This window comes from Hyaena hyaena, unplaced genomic scaffold (assembly GCF_003009895.1).
Source record: "Hyaena hyaena isolate Hyena2069 unplaced genomic scaffold, ASM300989v1 scaffold_284, whole genome shotgun sequence".
Taxonomy (NCBI): domain Eukaryota; kingdom Metazoa; phylum Chordata; class Mammalia; order Carnivora; family Hyaenidae; genus Hyaena; species Hyaena hyaena.
This window is the reverse complement of record NW_024080913.1, coordinates 1,028,159-1,053,112: the sequence shown is the minus strand read 5'-3', so window position 1 is coordinate 1,053,112 and position 24,954 is coordinate 1,028,159. Positions and strand designations below refer to the sequence as shown.

At 39.1% G+C, this 24,954-nt stretch overlaps 1 protein-coding gene across 2 annotated transcripts in view; it reads left to right on the top strand.

The window, feature by feature from the left end:
* The first annotated feature begins 10,792 nt into the window (after positions 1–10,792).
* ARNT (aryl hydrocarbon receptor nuclear translocator) overlaps positions 10,793–24,954 on the top strand; it is a 75,594-nt gene continuing 61,432 nt past the window's right edge. For both annotated transcript variants that reach the window (XM_039246256.1, XM_039246255.1), the window contains exon 1: positions 10,793–10,959. In XM_039246256.1, the coding sequence (XP_039102187.1) occupies positions 10,935–10,959 (25 nt within the window). In that variant the 5' untranslated portion in view covers positions 10,793–10,934. The remainder of the gene's footprint in view (positions 10,960–24,954) is intronic.

The following is a 24,954-nucleotide window of genomic DNA, read 5'->3' as shown; positions in this document are numbered from 1 at the left end:
ATACTCCAAGCCTTCAAGATGAGGAATTGGGTGGCTTATATTGTACCATGTACCTATTATCTACTCAAAAAATTGCTTTGAATGTTAGATAAATTTTCAAAATATTATCAACCTTTAAAGTAACTCTCCTGGAAGAGGTGCTATATTTAATAAATTTTACTGAATGCCAATTATATATCACTCATTGTGCCAGATGCTGGGGACAGAATGGAGAATGAGGTATGGTCCCAGCTCTCACTTTTATTTTTCCAAATAATAGGTAGGGATTTAAATTCCAAATGTAGCAATTGAAAATATTTTCAGCTTCCAAATTCCAAATGTAGCATTTTAAAAATATTTGGAGGGGGCTGGAGCGGCATCAGGGTGGCTCAGTTCCTTCAGAGTCTGACTTTGGCTCAGATCATAGTCTCACAATTCGTGAGTTTGAGCCTTGCATGGGGCTCTGTGTTGACAGCTCAGAGCCTGGAGCCTGCTTTGGATTCTGTGTCTCCCTCTCTCTCTGCCCCTCCCCCTCTTGTGCTCTGTCTGTCTGTCTCTCTCTCAAAAATAAATACACATTAAAAAATATTATAAAAAAAGGATCTGTCACTAATTCTTTAAAAAAAAAATTCAGTTTCCACATTTCTCTTGCCCTTGACCATATAATCACAAATTCTGTGGGAGAGATGAGGGCAGTATCTCTGTTTTCAGGATAGGAAAAACTAAAGTCTGAAACAAAACCGGGCTTTACTGCTCATTATAATAGCGAACATTTGTTTAGCAATGGACCTTAAAATTGTATATTTCTGTTTTTTATAATTATAGATGTCCTTCAAACATTACAGAAATATGTGCCAAAAGATAGAAATATATTAATCCCACACTCCAGAGGCAAACCATTAATAGTTCGGTGGACTCTTACAGCTTTAATTTCTATATTTATTATAATTATTATCATTTACAAGATAATACTTATTTTATGCCTTTTTCATTTAAAAATATACCTCAGACATCTTTCTATTTTAATACATTTAGCACAGAGCCTGATGCGGGGCTCACACCCACAAACTGTGGGTGAAGATCTACTTAATTCATTTTGATGGCTGCTAAGCATGTAGGTACTCCATTACATGCATATCCCTGATTTATTTTCACTATCAATGGGCATTTGGGTTGTTTCAAATTTCTTATTAGTGTAGCAACATTGCAATGGATATCCTTGGACGTATTTCTCTGAGCACTTGTGGAAATGTTTTTGTGAGATAAATTCCTCAAAAGAGTAAAAATATCAATACTGGCAAGTACCATATGTTTGCACGTATAGGAGGATTAGGAGGAACTTGACGGAGGAACAAGGGGGAGAAGAAGGGGGGAAATGGTGGGGGAAAGGGAGAGAGGCAAACCATGAGGGACTCTTGAATGTTGACAAAAACTGAGGACTGATGGATGTGGGGGGGAGGAGTGATGGGCATGGAGGAGGGCACTTGTGGGGATGAGCACTGGGTGTTATGTGGAAACTAATTTAACAATAAACTATTTGTAAAAAAAAAAATAAATAAATAAATAAATGTAAAAAAATATCAATACTGGGTTGTAGGATATGAACGCTTAGAATATTAATAGGTATTGCCAAGTCACACACTAAAAAGGTTATTGCACTATACAAAATAGGTAGGAAAGTGCCTATTTTTTCAATGTCACCAATATAGGTTACTTTTAATCTTTGAAATATTAGTCTAGCTAACAGGCAAAAATAACAACTCCGTTTTTAAAGACTTGCATTTCCCTGGGGCACCTGGGTGGGTCAGTCAGTTAAGTGTCTGACTTTGGCTCAGGTCATGATCTCACAGTTTGTGGGTTTGAGCCCCACATCAGGCTCTGTGCTGATAACTCAGAGCCTGGAGCCTGCTTCAGATTCTGTGTCTCCCTCTCTCTCTCTCTGCCCCTCCCCCTCCTTGTGTACTATCTCTCTCTCTCAGAAATAAAACAACAACAATAACAACAAAACAAAAGCATTACCAAAAAAGAAACCAAAAACCCTTGTATTTCCTTAATTAGTATGCTGTTTGAATTTTTCTTATTTGTACATCATTTTCAGATTTCCTGTACCTATACTTTCTCTTCTTTTCATTGGGCTATTCCTCTCCTATTCACTGATTTGAAGATTATATATATATACATACACATATATATATATACATACACACACATATATATACATACACATATATATATACATACGCACACACATAGATATATTAATAATATAATTTTACTTATAATCTTTTGTGATATATGTTGTTCTCAGTTCCTATCCTTCGCCACTCTCACTCCCTCACTTTTGAAGGTGCTGTCTAGCAACAGCAGCTTCCAGAATTCAACCTCTCTTCTCAGCTCCACAACCTCCTCTAGCCTCTCTTATTTCCCTGACCAGTCTCATCTCCTGCTTCTGCAGCTCTACAATCTCCCACCTCCAAGAAAGGGACCTAATTTGTCAATCAGCTCTCTAATTCTGGGTAAATTCCACTGTTTACTTCCTTACCTCTGGCTTCTGAGTACTGGCAGAGAAAGTAATAACAATGCTCTATAGTTTCATGAACATTTATGCTTTCTCACTTTAGGGTCTCAGAGAAGTAGACAATCATTTCCTGTATACATTCTTAGTCATATGCTTCCCCAAATTACCCACAGCACTATAGCTAGAACCAACACCATTGCTACTTTTTACTGTCAGCAGAAGTTTGACCTCTTACTCTTTGAGCATCAAAGCCACTGCATACGAGTCAACTTCTCTTTCCTCTACTTCAAAATGTTTACACATTTTCAGTAAAAAGGTGCCTTGGTTTTCCTGAGGGTAACCTATCTGCGGGTCTCCCCCAGCCCCAGTCTTACTTGTTTTCTTGGGCATATATATTTTCTTCATCTTTAATTTGTCCCTTTTCACAAGCTCAGTCTGTAGATATATTTTTCTTTTCCTACTCTATCCTCCTATCCCCCATCAGGATACCATCTGATTACCTTGTCTTCATTGTCTTTCTTTTCTGTTCTCTCTTCCTTCCTTCCTTTCTTTCTTTCTTTGTTTCTTTCTACGTTTTTATTTATTTTGAGAGGGAGAAAGTGTGCACATGCACAGAGGAGGGGCAGAGAGAGGCAGAGAGAGAAAGAATCCCAAGCAGGCTCCATACTGTCAGTGCAGAGCCCAGCGTGGGGCTGGAACCCACAAACCATGAAATCATGACCTGAGGCAAAATCAAGAGTCAGATGCTTAACCAATTAAGCCACCCAGGTTCCCCTTCATTGCCATATTTCTTCTTTTTAAAAAAATTTTTTGGGGCACCTGGGTGGCTCAGTCGGTTAAGCGTCCGACTTCAGCTCAGGTCATGATCTCACAGTTCGTGGGTTCAAGCCCCGCGTTGGGCTCTTTGCTGACGGCTAGCTCAGAGCCTGGAGCCTGTTTCAGATTCTGTGTCTCCCTCTCTCTCTGACCCTCCCCTATTCATGCTGTCTCTCTCTCTCAGAAATAAATAAAAAATATTTAAAAAAAATTTTTTTAAGTGTTTTATTTCTGAGAGAAAGAGAGAGAGAGAGAGGCAGCATGAGCAGGGGAGGGTCAGATAGAGAGGGAGATATAGAATCCAAAGCAGGCTCCAGGTTCTGAGCTAGCTGTCAGCACAGAGCCTGACGTGGGACTCGAAACCCACAAACTGTGAGATCATGACTTGAGCCCAAGTCAGAGGCCCAATGGACTGAGCCACCAGGTGTCCCGTATTTCTTGTGTTGTATGCTAACTATCTGCCCATGTTTACTCACTTTCTGTACACTTCTCACTCATTTCAACTATAGTTTCTGCTTTATCTACTCTTCTTGGACTTGCTCATCCTCATCTCTGAGCATGTGATGCTGTTGCCCAAAATCTTTTATCTTGAAATTCCTTTGGCTTCCATTGCTCTGCTTTTTCTAGATTGCCTCTTTCTTCTTCCATCATCTGAAATAGGCATTTCTCTCTCTCTCTTTTTTTTTTTCTTTCTATCCTTTAATTTCCAAAGCATGGTCATTCACATTTGACTGCATAAATAGTGCCTACATATTCTTTTACAGGATGCCAGGACATCTGTGGTATCCCAATTATACAAAAACAGATGCAAAATAGTGTTAAACTTCCTTGCCTGAAATTATAAGACTAAGTGTGTGAGCATATATTTTTTAAATCCCTTTATTCCCATTCTAACCTTTTGGCTGGCCTTTATTAATCACTATTTGCTCCCGTCTTGTGAAAGGCATCAATTATCCAGTCACTCAAGACAAATCTCCTTCCCACTCCCTCACCTCTAGTCATCAAGTGCTAAAAAGACATCTTCCTAAATTTTTCTGGAATGGATCTCTTCTCCATGAGAGTTCTCTTTCGCAAGTCCATTTCTTCATAACTCTGACATCTGAGATTTTAATTGCTCTGCCAGTTTTCTCTTTAGTCCGCGGTGACAGCTCCAGGTCTGTTTGCTTTTGTAGTTCTTGTATTATGGTCCTATTCTTAAGGACAGCAGCACAAACACAGCTCTTAGTCTCTTGCTGCTTGACAGCAAATGGCTTTACACATATATGCGAAGTTTGACACTGAGACTTTACTGCTAACGATTCCTTTAAGAGTGTAACTGGATTTTTCTTGCCTGCTGACTCAGGATGATTAGCTCTGATTTCATCTTCCGGTCTGGACTTAATGTAATACGGATCCGAGTCAGCTTTCTGGAACATCAGTTCCATCTTGTTGACCTCTGCTCCATCTTGAATACTTGACATTCCTCAGACTGAAGCAGGCATTTCTTGAGGCATTCTTTGTGTCCCTTTGCCTTTCTTTTAACTCAGGTGCTAGCAGTCTATGAAACCTCAGTGTCTTACTTATGGTTGGTGAAATTTACGACTAGGTCCCAACCTCTCTGTGGGGCAGATGCTCTATGATTCCGTGTGCTTAATAAGCATTTTTACCTGACTGTCCTACCAACCAATCCAACAAATACATTTGAACGGAACAAACCTGAACTGCTAGTTAGCCCCCATCTCTGTTATTATTATCCAAAAGTCTTCTTTTGACATCGCAGCTTCCTTTCACTCATATACATACACTTCTGTGGCAACCTTTTTGATTATTTTGTCACAACACTATTTGTGGCAATCATTGTCTTTTCAGTTTCATTGACTTGTGTCAGATGCTTGTAATTCTCTCCTGGGTTTCTGCAGTAGCTACTTACCTACGTGGATTTTCTGCTTCAAGTCTCCTCCCCCTACCCCTCAAATAACCTGGATCAGTGTTCTTTAAAATTTAAACCTCCAGGGCTTTTACTAAAAAAGTCACTTGTTGGGTACCTGGGTGGCTCAGTTGGTTAAGCTAACAACTTTGGCTCAGATCATGATCTCATGGTTCGTGAGTTTGAGTCCCATGTGGGGCTCTGTGCTGACAGCTCCAAGCCTGGAGCCTGCTTCAGAGTCTGTGTCTTCCTCTCTCTCTGCCCCTCCCCTGCTCACACTCTGTTTCTCTTCTCTCTCTCTCAGAAATAAATAAACTTACAAAAATTTTAAGTCATTTGTCTTTTATCTGAAGTTTAAATTGACTAGTCAACCTGTATTTTTATTTGCTAAATCTGGTAACTGTATCTGGAGGCAGTAAAACCAATGCATCTGCAGATGGTGATTTTAAATAATTAAAAAAACTGCCTTGTTATAATTATTAAAGTAACAAAACAACTTGTAATAGTTAAAAATTATTAATAGTAATAGTAACTTTAATATTGGTAAGCTGAAAACATGTGCAACAGGTCATTTCTTTTTTTAAAAAAATTTTTTTACAGGGGCGCCTGGGTGGCTTAGTCAGTTAAGCGTCCGACTTTCGCTTGGGTCATGATCTCACGGTTCGTGGGTTCGAGCCCCGCGTCGGGCTCTGTGCTGACTGCCAGCTCAGAGCCTGGAGCCTGTTTCAGTCTGTGACTCCCTCTCTCTCTGACCCTCCCCTGCTCACGCTGTCTCTCTCTCTCTCCTAGAAATAAATAAAACATTAAAAAAAATTTTTTTACAATGTTTATTTATTTTAAAAAATTTTTAATGTTTTTTTTTATTTCTGAGAGAGAGAGAGAGAGAGAGAGAGAGAGAGACAGCGTGAGCAGGGGAGGGTCAGAGAGAGAGAGGGAGACACAGAATCTGAAGCAGGCTCCAGGTTCTGAGCTAGCTGTCAGCACAGAGTCCGACACGGGGCTCGAACCCACAAACCGTGAGATCATGACTTGAGCCAAAATCAGATGCTCAACTGACTGAGCCACCCAGGCGCCCCAACAATGTTTATTTTTGAGAGAGACAGAGAGCATGACTGGGGGAGGGGCAGAGAAAGAGGGAGACACAGAATCTGAAGCAGGCTCCAGGCTCTGAGCTGTCAGCACAGAGCCTGATGTGAGGCCTTAACTCATCAACTGTGAGGTCATGACGTGAGCCAAAGTTGGACGCCTAACCAACTGAGCCACCCAGGTGCCCCAGTTATTTCTTAATCAACTTCTTAATTTTCATTTCTACTAAAATTAGAAAATCTGAATTCACAGTGGCTTGTCAGGTATTGCAATGAGTTGTGGCTATCATCAGATCATTCTGAATGAACGGTTTTATCTAACATGGACTTCATATGATGTAAAGTTTCTTTTTAATTTTTTTTATGTTCATTCATTTTGAGAAAGTGAGAGAGCACAAGTCGGGGAGTTGTGGAGAGAGAGAGAGAGAGAGAAAGACACAGAATCCAAAGTAGGCTCTAGGATCTGAGCTGTCCCACAGAGTCACAAGGTGAGGCTCGAAGTCAAGAACCCCATGATCATGACCTGAGCCAAAATCAGTCGCTTAACCAATTGAGCCACCCAGGTGCCCTGATGTAGGTTTCTAACTGAAGGCAGCTTTCAATGGTTTGTTAGATTCTGTGTAGAAGGGCATAGGCATACAGCAACCTTAAAAGTTGAATGTTGCAGTTGGGGAGAGAGCAGAATTTGTATTTCGTTGCATAGGTTGCATTCAGCTCTGAAAAGCATTTCCCCCATTCAGTTGTGACGTTTTGATGTGGTTAAAGTATGTTCAATAGTTTGTCATTCATTTCTTTCTCCAATGAAGAAATAAAATTATCATATACTGGGAAATAATAAACTCTTGGCAGTCAAAGCATTTGCACAACTGTCTGGTTTTCTTACAAAATCCTGATACTTTGTTCTCAAGATTAAAAATCATGGCATTTTTAACTTGAAGTAATAAGTTCAAGTTAATGAAAATACCGAAAGCAGTATTTTTTGTTAGTATTATCTGTATAGCAGAAAAGGGGTCTTTGACTCCAGCCCTTGTGCGAGTATCTTTGTCATTACTTGTCCCTTACTTCACTGCAGAAAAAGCAGTCTTCTTACATTTATCTATTTCTTCTTAAAGATTATGCTCACTGGGTGCTATTTTACTACCGTTATAGTTTGTACTACTTTGTTCTATACTTAAGCAGGCTCAGGAGACCTACTCCTTGGCTACTAACTGTTCTCTGAATAAAACAGAATGCGGGTTGACGTTTTGTTTATTGTAGGAATAACTAGGAATAACGGCCTTCCCTCACCCAAGGCTACAACTCTATCAGTGTTGATCCCAAGCTATCTTTTTCAGACTTTCTCATACCTCACAAAATAATTCCTTTTTAAATGAAAGTTTTTCTAAATGAAAATGTCTTTTGCTGCAACTTCAATTTTTTTCTTTTTTACTGTATCAGTATTTTTATTTCTCTTAGCATCCTCCCAACCTACATATAAGCGTTTTACCTTTCGAAATTTAGTGGAAAGTAAGCGTTTCTTCCATTTAGACTCCAATTTGTTGCCCTGGAATTAAGTATAGGCAATGTTTCAAAGGTTTTCTTTTTTCTTATCTTTACTATGACATATATCATACTATAGCAATGTATAGCATATTTATGATTTTTATTTTATTTTTAAACAAATTTTATTCATTGTTTAATTCCAGTATAGTTAACATACAGTGTTATTTCAGGTGTTCAATATAGTAATTCAACAATTCTGTACATTATTCAGTGATCATCACAGGAAGTGTACTCATAATCCCCTTCACCTATTTCACTCCTCTCCCCCCTCACCCCAACCACCTCCCTTTTGGCAACCACCAGTTTGTGCTTTGTATTTTAAGAGTCTCTTTTTTCCTTTGTTCATTTGTTTCTTAACTCCCACATATGAATGAAATCACATGGTATTTGTCTTTGACTGACTTGTTTCACTTAGCATTTTATTCCCTAGGTCCATCCATGTTGTTGCAAATGGCAAGTTTTTGTTCAAGGTAATAGTCATTGTATACCACATCTTTATCCATTCATCTATCCGTGGACACTTGCCTTGCTTCCATATCTTGGCTACTGTAAATAATGCTGCAGTCAACATAGAGGTGCACATGTGTTTTAGAATTAGTGTAACTCTAACTTTGAATGATAACCCTAACAGGAAGTTTCTGGGCATTTTTCCTTATGTACTGCAAATGTGCTGTGAAATGATTTATATTAGGTACATCGGTGGTGTCCATTAGCAAGTACAGGGCTAATATTGCTCTTTCACGTTCTATACCATGATTCTGGGTGGTATTTGATTAGGGATTTTTGCCAATAGCTTGTTAAACTTTCTCCAAGCAAAACATTTGTTAACTTTGTAGCTAGTTGTATAAGCATCACTGAAACAAAATGATTCTTGCTATTTTTTAACCAGGGATGTAACTTGATCTTTTTTATCCACAAATTCATCTATTTCATACTGAAAACATTAATTTGCATTCATTCTGGAAAAATACATCTTATATGGCAATGAGGTTATTGTATTTGGTTCAAATATGACTTGTAACAAGCTTTGATGGCTTTCTGAGTCACTGTTTGACAAAAGTTCCTAACAGCCAAGGTGGAGCGGGCAATAGACAAATGGATTGCTAGCCCAATAAAATCCAGTTTTTACATATTCATAGCTATGCTTTCTATTACATTTTTATTTATTCATTTATTTATTGCTGCTTGGATGAACTTACCACATATAAAGACACACAACTCGCAGTCTATATCTAGAACTTAGACTTAAAAAAAAGTTTACTTATTTTGAGAGGGAGCTGGTGTCCACACAGGGAAGGGGCAGAGAGAGAGAGAGGGAGAGAATCTCAAGCAGTATCCAAGCTGTCAGCATAGAACCCAAAACCAGGCTCCATCTCACCGACAAGATCACGACCTGAGCCAAAATCAAGAGTTGGTGCTTAACTGCTGAGCCACCCACGTGCCCTGTAAACTGCCATCTTGTTTAATAGCTGGCTATCTTTAGTACATAATTTCGATTCTTTTAAAAAAATGTTTATTTTTGAGAGAGTGACAGAATAGAAACAGTGTACAAGTGGGGGAGGGGCAGAGAGGGAGACACAGAAACCAAAGCAGACTCCAGGCTCTGAACTGTTAGTACAGAGCTCAATGTGGGGCTCGAACTCAGGAACCTTGAGATCATGACCTGAACTGAAGTCAGACTAACCAACTGAGCCACCCAGGCTCCCCTAGCTTTTTTACATAATTTTGAATTGAAATACTGTACTCGTGACTTTTTTCATCACTACTTATGCTTCAATGTATTTATTTTGAGTGGATGATTTTTCTCTTATGATGAATTGGAAATACAACACAATTAAATAGCAACAAAGAAAAAATTAATTTTAACAAATGTAAACGATAATATACAAATTATGTTAACTACCCCAGCTAAGATAAACTGTACTGTTAACGAGAGAAATGGATCAATGTAATCTTTGTATTACATATGTAACCCATAAGAATGCAAAGATGCTCAACAGCATAACGGAGTTTCTGTTAAAATTCGAATTAGATTTATATTAAACAATTTGTGAAAGATTTGTAAGGTGGTAATATCTTGTAGTGCTAAAATTGCAGTCCTAAAACGTTCCTAGAGTCAAACTTCTTGAGTTTGCTTCGTACACCGTTACTTACTAGTTGGTTAATCTCTTTACTTCTGTTTCCTTATCTGCAAAATGGAAATAATAATAGAATCTACATCACAGTGTTGTGAGGACTGAATGAGTAAATACACATAAAACAGTTTGGATAGCTTCTGGCGCGAATGCTCAATGCTTTCCTATTATTAAAAAAATCTGCTCAGTCCTCATCTTATCGCTTCCCTGCTAAAAACCCATCGTTATGTCCCTAACCTTTACCAAAGGAAGTCATCTCACTCCTTTCTTCATACATTGCCTTCCGTTTTCGCGGTAGGTATCTCCCTTACCAGACCTTAAGCGCCTAGATCCTTTTACACTACCAGTTCCACAGCAGGGACTCAAAAATTAGTTATTGAACTTTTTCCACCAGGGACAAAGATCCTTAAAGGAGAAAAATATTCTAGAAAGGATTACAAATCACTGTGTAAAGTTTAAGCATTAGAGCACCTAAAGAGTTACAAAACAGAACGTCTGCACAGCGGTCAGCCCGGGGAAACCACCACCTAGTGAAGCTTTTTAGTAAAATTGTTTTTCACTGACGTCACTCGATCACTGACCTCTGACGCACGGGAGGCGGGATTAGAGAGACAGCTGGACTTCTTTTTCAGGGCCCCTCCTCCAATGGACCGGCGGGCACAGCGGCCAGCCCTACTTCTTGGCATTTCCATTGGTCAGTTTCCCCGGGCAGGCGGGTCGCGAGGGAATGACTCTACCCACTCTATGGGCGGGGTCTGTGCTCCGCAGGGGCTGGGGCCGGTGGGGGGGTGGGGGGTGGGGTTGCCGCAGCCGCCATCTTGGATTCCGCGGTAGCGGTGGCGGCTGTAGGGTACCGCGTTTGGGGAGTGGCTCTCCCCTCCCCCTTCCCCCAGTTCGGAGGCAGCGGCTCCTCCCCCTGGGGGGGTGGTGCGACGGCAGTGGCATCTGCGGCCATGGCGGCGACTGCTGCTAACCCCGGTGAGTAGACGGAGGTCTGGGGCGCCTCCAAAGGAAGAGGGACTGAAGGGGTTGGCAACCGCAGAGACCCTGGGCTGAGGGGCCGTAGTTGGGGCTGAGAGAGCTGGGACACGCGGGGACAGCGACGGGGCTGTGGGGGAGGGGAGTAACGGGGGGAGGGGCCGAGCCCAGGGAACTGGGGAGATCCGAGGTGGCGGGAGCGCGCGTGCGGGTGCGCCTTGCGTGGGGCGAGCGGTGTTGGAGCGGCTCCCGGCGCCGGGCTTGGCCTGCGCCCGCTCTGCGGAGCGACGTGGTCGTCTTCCAGCTCTGCCCCCTGGAAAGGCTTGGTGCGGGGTAACTGGGCAGAGGGATTCGTTTTGCTTTAAAAGTAACTTGGGTTTATCAACACTAGACCACCTTGCTGTGCGGCTGAAGTGTTAAACTTCCAAACGTTTAAACGTTTACCAAAAAAAAAAACAAAAAAAAACTGTGAATGTATGCTCAGTTTCTCCCCCCCTCCCCCCAGCTATCCCTCGAAACTGGCGTTCCTGTATTAAGTGCCTCTAGTATCTTAAGCTGCTGAGGACTGAAGTTTGAGTAATGGTTGTTCAGGGCAGATCTTGCCCCACAGCAAGAACCCCGGGTTTGAATCTTGTTGGCTGTAGATCGAGGCAGTTCCCATTCTTTAAGAAAAGTTCGGTTCCTTGTCATTTTTCAGTGAACATCTCTTCTAAAGGGGGAGCTTGAACATTAAAAAAAAAATCTAGCCAATCATGTGTAAGCGATGGAGTGGGGTGTAGTGCGGCGGGTCTAGACAGATGAGTTCTCTTTCACTGTATTACAGTTATTTGTCTCTGGGAAGCATTTAGTTTTAGGGATCCTAGTTTATCTTGCAGACTTTGGCGATTCTCTTGCAAAATAAAATCCTTAAAAAAGAAGCCAGAAGTTGGGGGTGAATTGCTTGAAAATACAGCAGGGGAACGGATTCTTGAAACTGAAATTGGATTTTTTTCCCATGTCCGTGAACTGCAGTATTATTTTGTGGTACCCAGGTTTTGCTCTACAAGTTGTCACTATGACATTTATTTATCTTCACTACCATGTTTCTGGCAACAGAGCTATTTAAGGAAGTTAATTTGTCACATGTCAATATCGTAGAATCTTTTTAAAAATTTTGGAGGAAAAGTAGATAAAATTAATGGCTAAAGTTCTATTGTAGGAAGTTATGAATTATGGAATAAAGTTGGAAAGATGCTATTATTATGGCCACCTGAACTTGTAGGAAAATAACCTATGTGTTAAAACTAGGGAATAAATAAACATAATTTTAAACCGATAACACATTGCAAAAACAATTACATAACCCTAGTCAAGTTGCAAAGCATTTCTCTTATTAAGAAGTGGCCCGCGTAAACAAGTTTAGTGCATATGTCAGAAGCTTTTTTCCAGCAGTGTGGGTGGGGCTACTTTATTTTGTTTTTAAACAACAGTGACCAGAATGACAGTCTCTTGACCACATTTCATTGGCTGATCCCTATCAGGTTAGATCTGAAGCAGAAAATAGTATTTATTTGTGCAGAATCCTTGCCGGTGAAACATTTGAATTTGTTTAATGTCCTTTAGACAGCCTGCTTCTGCAGTTTGTAGGTTTCCTTTTTGCTGTTGAAACATTCTATCATCCCTTCCGAGTTATTGATACAACATTCCACACCTGAGAATTCAGTTAGAAAATGTATTGTCTTCCTTCGTTTCCTCTTTTGCTCCTTTATTTCAAAAGGAAGCTATCATGGATGCATTGTGGACTTTTATAGCCTGTTGTGTTTTGGGATTTGCGGACCGTGAGTGGAGGGATAGGGGTGGAAATGTACTGTGCTCAGTGAAAAAAAAAGTAAATGGTTTTCAGGTCAGAATTCTTTGTTGCATGGTCAGATCTTTCCTTAGAGCCGTTTTAGGGACTAGAGACATCATACCTATTTCTTTGAGTTTTTTTCTACTTTATCTTTTTGCTATTTGTTAAGATCCCCTCCAGTTCTTGTCAATTATGTCTTCACATGTGTCTGCAAAAGATTTTTGTGATCATTATTTAACTTTTCTCTGTAAGGTTCATTCAAGTTAATCTTCAGCGTTAATAGTAATGCTTGAAGATCGTGTCAGTTGTACTTGGAGTATGATTTAGAGACTGTTGGTGGCCATTCAGTATCTTGCAGGGAACCTGGTTCCTTTGCATTTTCACTGTGTCTTGGTGCTAGATCAAAAGTAGAGGAAGGTGTGATTTGTACTCTCCTCTCTAAGAGTTATGTGGAAGTAATAGGTCCAATGTGATAATGACTTTTTCTTTGCATGGATTGATAATTCCCCATATTCTCTTATTGTTCATGAGTTCTACTTAACCATTGGCAAGGAGAAGTGGGCGAGTAGGAAGCTAATGAAGTGTTAGGCTGTTTCGTTTGTCTGAGGAACACTAACAATTTTGAGGAACACTTTTTAAATTGCATGCATGGTTCATAATGCATTGGCTAAGGCGCTGGCTGGGGAGAGACTGGGTATTTGACTTCTAATTCAGTATTCACACCAGATGTGAATGAATTTGTAGGAGTGAAGGCATATCTTCCCTTGACTCTGGTACTCTCGTTAGTGCACACCTCCTCTTGTGCTCTGAGGCACTGCTTACTGTGGATGGAGAATGTGGCGGAAGGTAAAGGAAGGAACACTCTTTGGGTTTGTGAGGCTGACATTTAGGAAGAATTTTTCTTTTCACCTAATTTTCACCTGTGTAAATTATAGTTTTAAAACATTAATTAATATAATTCTTACCCATTGGTTTTACTTTTTTCAGAAATGGGAAACATAGGAATTTATGTGGTGTAAAATTAAGGTGTCAAGATACTCTATTGCAAAACTTTTTTGAAAACTATATAAATTTGCTAATTCAGCAATTGAAATACAGTGAACATTTTTGAAAAAGAACCTTCATCTGCATATTAGGTCTGTGCAGATTTGTGGCACCAACCTGAATCTTCTCTGCTTTCTTAGAAATTAAGAGTTAGATACCACTACAATATTGGAACTCTAGGGTTTTTTTTTTTTTTATTGTTATGAGATAGTGGTCTCTAATCTTAGTTTCTTTGTATTCCATCCCTACCCCTTTACTCAATCCACTAACAGGAGGATAATACGTAGTTTCATGGATGTTTTATGAAAGTTGTTTTGTTGTTCTCTGCTGTTAATGACTTTCTTCTAAGGCAGTAACGATAGGGATTTCCATAGTGCCAAGTGGTGATCTTTAGAAACTAAGTTGTAACAGTCAAGGAAATGGTCCCTTTTTTCCCTTTGATTTTACTTAAGCCATGACACATTGTGAGTATTTCATTCCAAAAGTAGTAAAATTTGAATCCTTGATTGTGGAAACTGTTTTTGGAGCCATCCTTTTGTTTTGTTTCTTTTTTTTCCTTTCAAGCTATTCCCTCATAGTATTTATTTTAAAGGCTAATTCCCTGGTGGTACAATCCTATGTAGGGGTGCAAGGGTAACATTTCTGTCTATGGTTTTATAGCAGATCGTATTCAGATGTAACAGAAAAAGAATACATTTTTTAAAAATGTCTTTTTTTTTTTTTTAAGTTTGAGAGAGAGAGCACATGGGTGTGATGTAGAGAGAATCCCAAGCAGACTCTGAGCTGTCAGCACACAGCCCAGCTGGGGCTCGATCCCATGAACCGAACTGTGAGATCATGACCTGAGCTGAAATCAAGAGTTGGATGCTCAACTCACTGAGCTACCCAGGCACCCCAGTAAAAGTATACGTTTAAGGCTTAAGCTCACTGGAGTGGATCTGGTGTGTCCGTCATCCACACCCTGTGAGGGGCCTTGCTTGTAGAGCCATCTATTTTTAAGAATGATTAAACATTTATTAAGTTCCTACTTTATTCGCCAGATTGCACTTTTTTATTTTGTTGGCTATTCTGTATGTTAGAAACAGTCTCTCACTTTCCAGATTAGTTCTCTAAATTTACATCTCTTCATCACTTTTTTTATTTTAATATTTTTAAGTAATCTCTTCACCCATTGTGGGGCTCACACTGACAACCTGGGGATCAGCTGTTGCATTTTCTGGTGACCGAGCCAGCCAGGTGCCTCTCTCCATCATTTCTTCTTTTTGTATTTTCCCCTCTACATTTTCACTGTAGTTGAATGGACAAAGTTTATGACTTTAACAGTGTAATTAGAATTTAAGTTCCACGAGAACAGGATGTTTACCTTCCTTTTTCACCACAGCTCTCCACTGCTCACAGGGGTGCCTAGGATGTTCAGTGAGTGTTGGCTGAATAAATCAATGTTGGGGGTTCATGTCTTTATGCACTGTTAACATGAAACTATCTCTGAAAGAGTAGTACTAATAAAGGTGTTAACATCATGAATTCATTTATAATAGTTAGCATTTATTAATATATGCTAGTTATTCTAAATATATTATTTCACTTACTCTTCATATGTATGTATGTGCTATTTAATTTTTACAACAGTCCTATGAGGTATGTATTAATATTATTGTTTTACAAATGAGGAAACTAAGGCACAGAGTGAATAAGTAGTTGTCTGAAGCCTCATAGCTAGTAGGGGGTAGAGATCATTTGATTGTTGGCAATCCGTCTACACAGTCAACATTAAATTTTTTTTTTTAACGTTTATTCATTTCGAGAGACAAAGAGGGAGACAGAATCCGAAGCAGGCTCCAGTGTCTGAGCTGTCAGCACAGAGCTCAATGCAGGGCTCGAACTTGTGACTGCTCATGACCTGAGCCAAAGTTGAAGGCTGAAACTGCTTGAGCCACCCCAGCACCCCTATATTAAAGAAAAATTCTCAAAAATTTTTATTTCTGTCTTTTTACATAAGCTTCTTTAATATATTTTCATCTATTTAAAAAACATCTCTATTTGAATAATATTTAACATACTATTTATATATATACTCACAAGTTTTCCTTCAAATGTGCTGCCCTTTCTGAGTTTTCTGTATCTTTCACGGCTATCACAGTTTTTCCAGTTCCCCAGGCTAAGCAGCTAGAGGTGTTTGGATTCTTTCATGTATTTATCTGGTTGGTTATCACTTCATCATCTTTTTTTTCCCTTCCATAAAACATATATATATTTAAACACATAAAATGTTTTGATTATGTAAAAATATATATTTAAAATATTTAGGGGTACCTGGGTGACTCAGTTAGTTAAGCGTTGGACTCTTGATTTTTGGCTCAGGTCCTGATCTCTTGGTTTGTGAGCTTAAGCCCACATCAGGCTCTGTGCTGACAGTGCGGAACTTGCTTGGGACTCTCTCTTTCTGTCTCTGCCCCTCCCCTGCTCATGCTCTCTCTTAAAATAAATAATAAAATAAATAAACATTAAAAAATGAAATAAAGTTGGGGCACTTGGGTGGCTCAGTTGGTTAAGTGTCTGACTTCAGGTCAAGTCGTGACCTTGTGGTTCATGAGTTCGAGTCCCTTGTCCGACTCTGTTGACAGCTGGAAGCTTGGAGCCTGCTTTGGATTCTCTGTGTGTGTGTCTCTCTCTCTTCATGTCCCTCCCCCACTAGTGCTCTGTCTCTCAAAAATGAAGAAACACTAAAATTTTAAAAAATGAAATAAAATACATATAAACATTTAAACATATATATGTTATTTTAATCAAAATTACCCATTCATATATTTAAAGACTTAGTTTTATGTGATTTCTTACAAAAACAGCCCCCTACTCCCTTCTCTCAGTTCCTTCTCCACAGTAAGAAACATTTTTATCTTGTTTAGCGACACTCTTTTGTTTTTGTTTAAAAGAATGTTCCAGCGGTAGAAGATATGAGTTTTCACATTGAAGGGGACAGACCACTGAATGAAAACACACCCACATCAAGGCATAATATCATGAGATTTCAGCATTAGATACAAAGAGTATGCTACAAGCTACAGAGAAAAAAGTTGGTCAGTTCAGAAGAATGTGGAATCAGATTGGTCTTGCTTCTCAGTGGTCAACACTGCACAGTAGAAGGCAGTGGCGCAGTGCCTTCAGAATTCATAGGGGAAACAGTTTCTGACTTAAAATTGGTCGAGGATGTGCTTCAGCAGTGGGAGTGACAAGAAAGGGGGCACCTGGCCTGCAGGGAAGGGGCAGGGCGGCAGGAAAGAGTGGAGCATCCATTTCGCGCACACTGCTGTTAGTCCCCGCTTGCAAGCAGCACCGGCACCGCACCGGCACCGCACTTTTCAGCCCCTCCTGCCTTCCCCCACCAGGGCAAAGAGATAACAGTGATTTACACTCTCCAGAGAATCAGTCAGTCTTTTGACAGCGTGGAATTAGGGCAGTTTCCCTGCTAGAAGGAACAGGGTGAGGATCTGGAAATCCACCTGCTGCTTAAGCAGATGTTGAACCCATCCTTTTTTTTTCCTAATTAAAAAAATTTTTTTAATGTTTATTTTTTTGTTAAAATAACAATAAATATAAATAAATATAAAATAAATAAATAAATATAAATAAATAAAATAATGTTTAAACATTAATGTTTAATGTTTAAACATTAATGTTTAATGTTTAAACATTAATGTTTAATGTTTATTTTTGAGTGTGAGTGGGGGGATGGGCAGAGAGATTGAGAGACAGAGGAAGATACTGAAGCCAAAGCAGACCCCAGGCTCTGAGCTGTCAGCACAGAGCCCGACATGGGGCCTGAATCCACGAACCATGAGATCATGACCTGAGCCAGAGTCAGACGCTTAAGCGACTGAGCCCCCCAGGTACCCTGAATGGATCCTTTTTATTTTAGCTTTCATTCATACACACCTCCTACTCCTGTACCTGGAGTCACCAGTTCCTGGGACTTTGGGGGCATTCTAACATGTAGAGTGAGGTGGTTTTCTGCTTTTCCCTTTGCTGGCTTAGGATTCAGTTCTTTTTTTTATTTTTTAATGTTTATTTTTGAAAGAGAGAGTGTGCATGTGCGCGCATGCCAGAGGGGTAGAAGCAGACAGAAGGGGGAACAGAAGATCCAAAGTGGGCTCTGTGCTGACAGCAGAGAGCCGGATGCAAGGGATCGACTGGAGCCGAAGTTGGAGGCTTAACTGACTGAACCACCCAGGCGCCCCAGGAGTTAGTGCTCGTGGATCTATCAAGGCAGAGGTTCTGGTTTCCAAAAATTTGTTGCCCTTTTCTTGCTTCCTTTTTTTCTATCCATGGATTTTATGTCTTATATAAAATTGTTATTCTCCTTTATATAATTTTTTTAGTGGGGGAGAGAAAAAGTAGATGTATACATTTACCCTACTATTTTTATTCAGAATTTATATAGTTTAAGATATTAGAGGTTCCTATACTTTTTCATCCTGCTGTTATACTATGCCTTTATTATCTCATTTTTGGTTAGTCTCATTCATCTCCTTGTTTGTATTATTTCAAACTTTAAATCTGTCAGATTAATCTTTAATTTACATTTTATTTTTGTCACTCTGGCTTAAAGGTATATTTTGTCTTTGTTGAATCAAATCTAAGATTTCATCTTGTCATTCAAGGCCTTCTCACAGTTGAGTAACAGTTGACATCTAATGTTTTTCTCCCAAATACAGATGCTGTGCTTTATATAGGTCTGACAGTTCTTCACAGCTATTTTCATACCTCCCTTTAGGATTTGCTTATGTCCTTTGTCTGTTTGGAATGCCTTTTCCCTCTCCTTTACTTAAAAAAAAATTTTTTTTTATAGTTTATTTTTGAGACAGACAGAGACAGAACACGAGCGTGGGGGGCCAGAGAGAGGGAGACACAGAAATCTGAAACAGGCTCCAGACTCTGAACTAGCTGTCAGCACAGAGCCCGACGCAGGGCTCAAACCCACGGACCGTGAGATCATGACCTGAGCCAAAGTCGGATGCTTAACCGACTGAGCCACCCAGGCGCCCTCCTTTACTTTTTCTGATGCCCACATTCACTTTACCTTTTTGAAACTTCTGGCTGGCTGCCTTGTTTCCTTTACTTTTTCCTTCTTACTGAGCACCTTCTCTGTGCTACAGACTATGCTAATTTAATTAAAGTTAAATTAAACTTTAATTTAAACCATCTCCGAATCATCTTTTTTTCTTTTTTTAATTTATTTTTGAGAGAGAGATAGAGACAGCATGAGCAGGAGAGGATCAGAGAGAGAGGGAGGCACAGAATCTGAAACAGGCTCCAGGCTCTGAGCTAGCTGTCAGCACAGAGCCCGATGCGGGGCTCGAACCCATGAACCGTCAGATCATGACCTGAGCCGAAGCTGGACGCTTAACCGACTGGGCCACCCAGGTGCCCCTCATAGATTCTATATAAACCTGTTACTAAAAGTGTGAGCTTTATATTTTATGGGAAGATTTTGCTTTTTCTTAGGGAAGTTACATATAATCACTATTTAAATTTTATAGGATGAAATAGAAAAAGTATTATCAATAATATAAAAATATAATCAATCTAACTAATATGAGATAAATGAACATTAAACCAAAATGATAATCTAATCATTTTATACCTAGAAAATCAGCAAAAATTTGAAGGATTGCCAGAACTCAGTGTGAGTGGACATATGGATAATTTGATACTGTTGGCGAGTCTTTTCATTGGTTTGGCTTTCTTGGGGGGTAATGGATAAAGTTTAAAATATGTTCCCTTACGGGGCGCCTGGGTGGCTTAGTCGGTTAAGCGTCCGACTTTCGCTCACGCTCCCCTGCTCACGCTGTCTCTCTCTCTCTCTCTCCTAGAAATAAATAAAAAAAAACATTAAATAAAATAAAATATGTTCCCTTACATCTAAGGAGTCATTTTCAGGAATTTGTTAGTGTAGAAATACTGGCACCATGCATAAAGATACACAGTTATATTCGTTGAAACATTATTTATGATAGTGATAGTTTGAATGTCACAAATTATATACATTTGTACTATCGAGTACAGTATAACTGTTAAAAATAGAATGTGCTAACTGTATTTTTTGACATGAAATATAGCTTCCAATATATTGTTATATGGAAAAAATGAAAGATTCCGAATAAATATAATATCTCTCCCTTTCTTATGTAAAAATTCCCAAACTATAATATATGGTATATAGAAAAAGATGTGGAAATATTCAAAATATTAATAGCAGTTACTCATAGAGAAGTGGGATGAGAATGTGTGTATAGAGGATTTTACTTTTATTTTATTTAATCCTATTTTTTTTTAAAGTAGGCTCCATGCCCAGTGTGGGGCTTGAACTCATGACCCTGAGATCAAGACCTGAGCTGAGATAAAGAGTTGGATGCTTAACTGAGCCACCTAGGCACCCTTTATATCCATATGTTTATATATTTTGTAATGAAAAGATTAAAAATAGCAAAATCAGTTAACATTTTGGTGTTTGCTATATGTTTCTAAAGCTACTATTTAAGGACTGCTTACAGTGTGTCAGGTGCTATGCTAAGTACTTTTCACTTGCAGTATCTAATATAATCTTCCCAAAAGGTAGGTACTATTATTAGCTACATGTTACAGATAAACTCAGAGAGATTAAGTAATTTGCTAATGGTTATACAGGTGGTAAGTGGTAACCCTAGGATTGGAATCCAGGTTTATCTAGTTGTAAAGTTTAAGCCATGTTCTCTAAGATTTTCAGTGCGCTCTCCCACATTCATTTTCTTTTTAAAAACTTGAGATCATGTATTTTCGGTTATAAAAGTAATATATGTTTAATGTGAAAGACAAAATAATAAAGATATCCAGAAAATCAAGTGTAGAGTCTCTAAATGCCATCCCAGAGATACACACTGTTAGTTTATTGCATAACCTTTGCTTACTTCATCCTAGCCATGATGTCATCCACACTATTTCTAGAACTTAACAGGCATGTCCTCACCCTGCGTCTTTGCACTCTGCCTAAAATGTATTTTCCCCAGATACCTGCATGCTTTATTCTCTTTATCTCCAGTCTCCTAGTACCTTTTCAGTGATGTCTTTCCTCACTATCTAAAATTTCTACCCTCCTAGCCTTCAACCTTTATATACTTCTTTTTTTTTTTTAATGTATTGTTAATGTTGGTTTATTTTTGAGAGAGAGAGAGAGAGAGAGAGACTGAGTGTGAGCAGGGGAGACAGGGAGAGAGAGAGGGAGAAAGAAACAGAAGTTGAAGCAGGCTCTGGGCTCCCAGATGTCAGCACAGAGTTTGATATGGGGCTTGAACTTATGAACTGCAAGATCATGACCTGAGCTGAAGTTGGACGCTTAACCAGCTGAGCCACCCCGGTGCTCCAACCTTTATATACTTCTGATTTGACTTCCCGTAGTTTATTTTTCTCCCTATTTATCAATATATAACAGATTATTAGGTTAAACCATATGAAATTTATTTTTTTCCTATAAAATGTCACTTTTATATTGTCATCCCAGTTTATATGTTAATTATTTCTCTTGATATCTCTCTGCTACTAGCATGTAAAGTTCATAAGGATTGGGACCTTTGTTCTATTTATTGCTTTATATTTAGGATCTGCAACAGTGCCTGGCATATAGTAGGCATGCAATTAAGATTAAATGAGTTCTTCCAGGTTTTTGTTATACATATCAGTTTTAAAAAGGAATATATTAATTATTTTTTTCTGTAGCTTATTTTTTTTCATAATCATATGGTAGATAACTTTCCATTTCAATGATATAGAACCACTTCAAAATTTTTCTGGAAAAAATTTTTTCTGATACATTATTTTTTTTTATTGTGGCAAAATACACATAACATAAATTTTGCTACTTTAACCATTTTTATGTGTACAGTTGAGTGGACTTAGTATATTCACATTGTTGTGCAGCCATCACTACCATTCACCTTCAGAACTTTTTTCATCTTGCAAAGCTGAAATTCTGTACCCATTAAGTACTAACTCCCTATTTTCCAAATCCCTCCAGCCACTGGTTTCCACCATTCTACACTATATCTCAATGAATTTGTCTGTTTGATGTACCTCATTTAAGTAGAATCATACAGTATTTGTCTTTTTGTGATTAGCTCGTTTCACTTAGCTATTATCCTCAAGGTTCATCTATATTTATTATATTGCAGAATTTATTTTTTTTAAGTTTATTTATTTTGAGAGAGAGGGTGAGTGAGTGTGAGCAGAGGAGGGGCCGAGAAGGGGAGAGAGATTGAATCGCAGGCTCTGAGTGGCCAGGGCATAGCCCAGTGTTGGGCTCGAACTCATGAACCTTGAGATCCTGACCTGAGCCAAAACCAGGAGTCAGATGCTTAACTGACTGAGCCACCCAGGCACTCCAGACTTTCTTTATATTTAAAGCCAAATAGGATCCTGTTGGATGTGTATGCCCCATTTTTAATCCATTCGTCTGTTGGTAGACACTTGGGTTACTTCTACCTTTTGGTTATTGTGAATGATGCTGCTATGACTCTTTTTAATTCTTTTGAATATATACCTGCAAGTAGAATTGCTGGATCATACAGGAATTGTTTCTGATTTTCTAGGACTCTCCATACTGTTTTCTGTAGTGGCTGCACCATTTTACATTCCCACCAATAATGCACAAGAGTTCCAGTTTCCCCACATCCTTATCAGTGCTAGTTATTTTTTAATTAAAAAAAGTTTTCTTTATAAGTAGGCTGTGTGCCCAATGTGGGGCCAGAACTCATGACCCCGAGATCAAGAGTCCTGTGCTCTACCGACTGAGCCAGCCAGGTGCCCATTTTTTTTTTTTATGTTTATTTATTTTGAGAGAGAGAGAGGGTGCACACGTGTGCACATGCAAGCAGGGGAGGGGGAGAGAGAGAGAGCGAGAGAGAGAATCCCAAGTAGGCTCTGTGCTGCCGTGGAGCCCAGCATAGAGCTCAGTCAGTCCCATAAATGGTAAGATCATGACCTGAGCCAAAATCAAGAGGCAGATGCTTAACCATCTGAGCCACCCATGTGCCCCATTTTTATTTTTATATTTTTATTTATTTTTAAAAGTTTATTTGTTTTGAAAGAGAGAGAGATGTAGAGAGAGAGGGAGAGAGAGAATTCCAAGCTGACAGCACAGAGCCCAATGTGGGTCTCAAACTTATGAACTGTGAGATCACAACCTGTGCTAAAATCAAGAGTTGGATGCCCAGCCGAGCCCCCCAAACGCCCCTATTTTAAAATTTTTAAAATAATTAAAAATTTTTTTGATGGTGGCCATCCTAATGGTTGTGAGGTGATATCCCATTGTTGTTTTGATTTGCATTTCTCTAATGATTTAGAGATGTTTGAGCATCTTTTCATATACTTACTGGCCATTTGTATATCTTCTTTTTTTTTTTTAATTTTTTTTATAGTTAATTTTTTTTTTATTTTTGAGACAGGGAGAGACAGAGCATGAGCAAGGGAGGGGCAGAGAGAGAGGGAGACACAGAATCTGAAGCAGGCTCCAGGCTCCGAGCTGTCAGCACAGAGCCCGACTTGGGGCTTGAACCCATAAACTGTGAGATCATGACCTGAGCCGAAGTTGGACGTTTAACTGACTGAGCCACCCAAGCGCCCCATTTTGGCCATTTTTAAATCAGGTTGTTTTTTGTTGTCAAATTGTAAGAGTTCCGTATATGTTCTGGATGTTAATCCCATATCAGATATATGATTTGCAAATTTTATCTCCCATCCCATGGGTTGCCTTTTTACTCTACTGGTAGTGGTTTTTGGTTTTTGGGTTTTTTTAAAAAAGATTTTAAAGTAAACTTTTTACCCATTGTGGGGCTTGATCCCACAACCCCGAGATCAAGAGTTGCATGTCCTTTCAACTAAGCAGCTAGGTACCCTGATACTATTCTTTGATGCACAAAAGTTTCTAATGATGAAGTCCAATTTATCTATTTTTTAATTTTGTTGCTTGTAATTTTGATATCTTCAATAAATTACCAAATTCATTGTCATGATGCTTTCCTCCTGTGCTTCTAAGAGTTCTAGCTTTAGTTACATTTAGGTGTTTGATCTATTTTGAGCTAATTTGTATATGTGATGTAAAGTAAGGGTACAATGTTGTTCTTTTGTATGTGGGTATGCAGTTTTCCCTGTATCGTTTGTTAAAAAAATAAATAAATAATTGTCTTGGAACCCTTGTTAAATCATTTAACTATACATATGGTAGCTTATTTCTAGGCTCTCTTGTCCATTGGTCTGTATGTTTATCTTTGTGTCAGTACCATACTATTTTGATTACTGTAGTTTGTGACGATGCATCATCATTTTAATGGTATTTAAGTACATTCCTTTTCCAGTATTAAAGGCAGTTATAAATGCCTGGACTTGTAATAAAAGACATGCATAAAAGAGGTTTTGTATGTTTAGGTTAGGTGCAGGTCATTTTAAATATAGTTTGGAGGTAGATTTTAGGAATAATAAAGAAAAATTAAAAACATATCCAAAGTGATTCATATTTTATTTTTCTTAAAGTTTATTTGTTTATTTTGAGATAGTGTGAATGGAGCTGGGGAAGAGAAAGAGACAGAGAATCCCAAGCAGGCTCTGCACTGTCAGCACAGAGCCCAAAGAGAGAGTTGAGCTCATGACTGTGAGATCATGACCTGAGCTGAAATCAAGAGCCAGACGCTTACCAGCTCTGCCACGCAGGCACTCCCAAAGTGACTCACATTTTAGACATTAAGAATATGATGAATGGGGCGCCTGGGTGGCTTAGTCGGTTAAGCGCCTTACTTCGGCCCAGGTCATGATCTCACGGTTTGTGGGTTTGAGCCCCGCGTTGGGCTCTGTGCTGACAGCTAGCTCAGGGCCTGGAGCCTGCTTCAGATTCTGTGTCTCCCTCTCTCTCCGACCCTCCCCTGCTTATGCTGTCTCTCTCTCAGAAATAAATAAAACATAAAAAAAAGAGAATATGATGAATTATTGTTCCATTCTTTCTTTTTTTTTAAATATTTTTTTTTAATGTTTTATTTATTTCTAGGAGAGAGAGAGAGAGACAGCGTGAGCAGGGGAGGGTCAGAGAGAGAGGGAGTCACAGA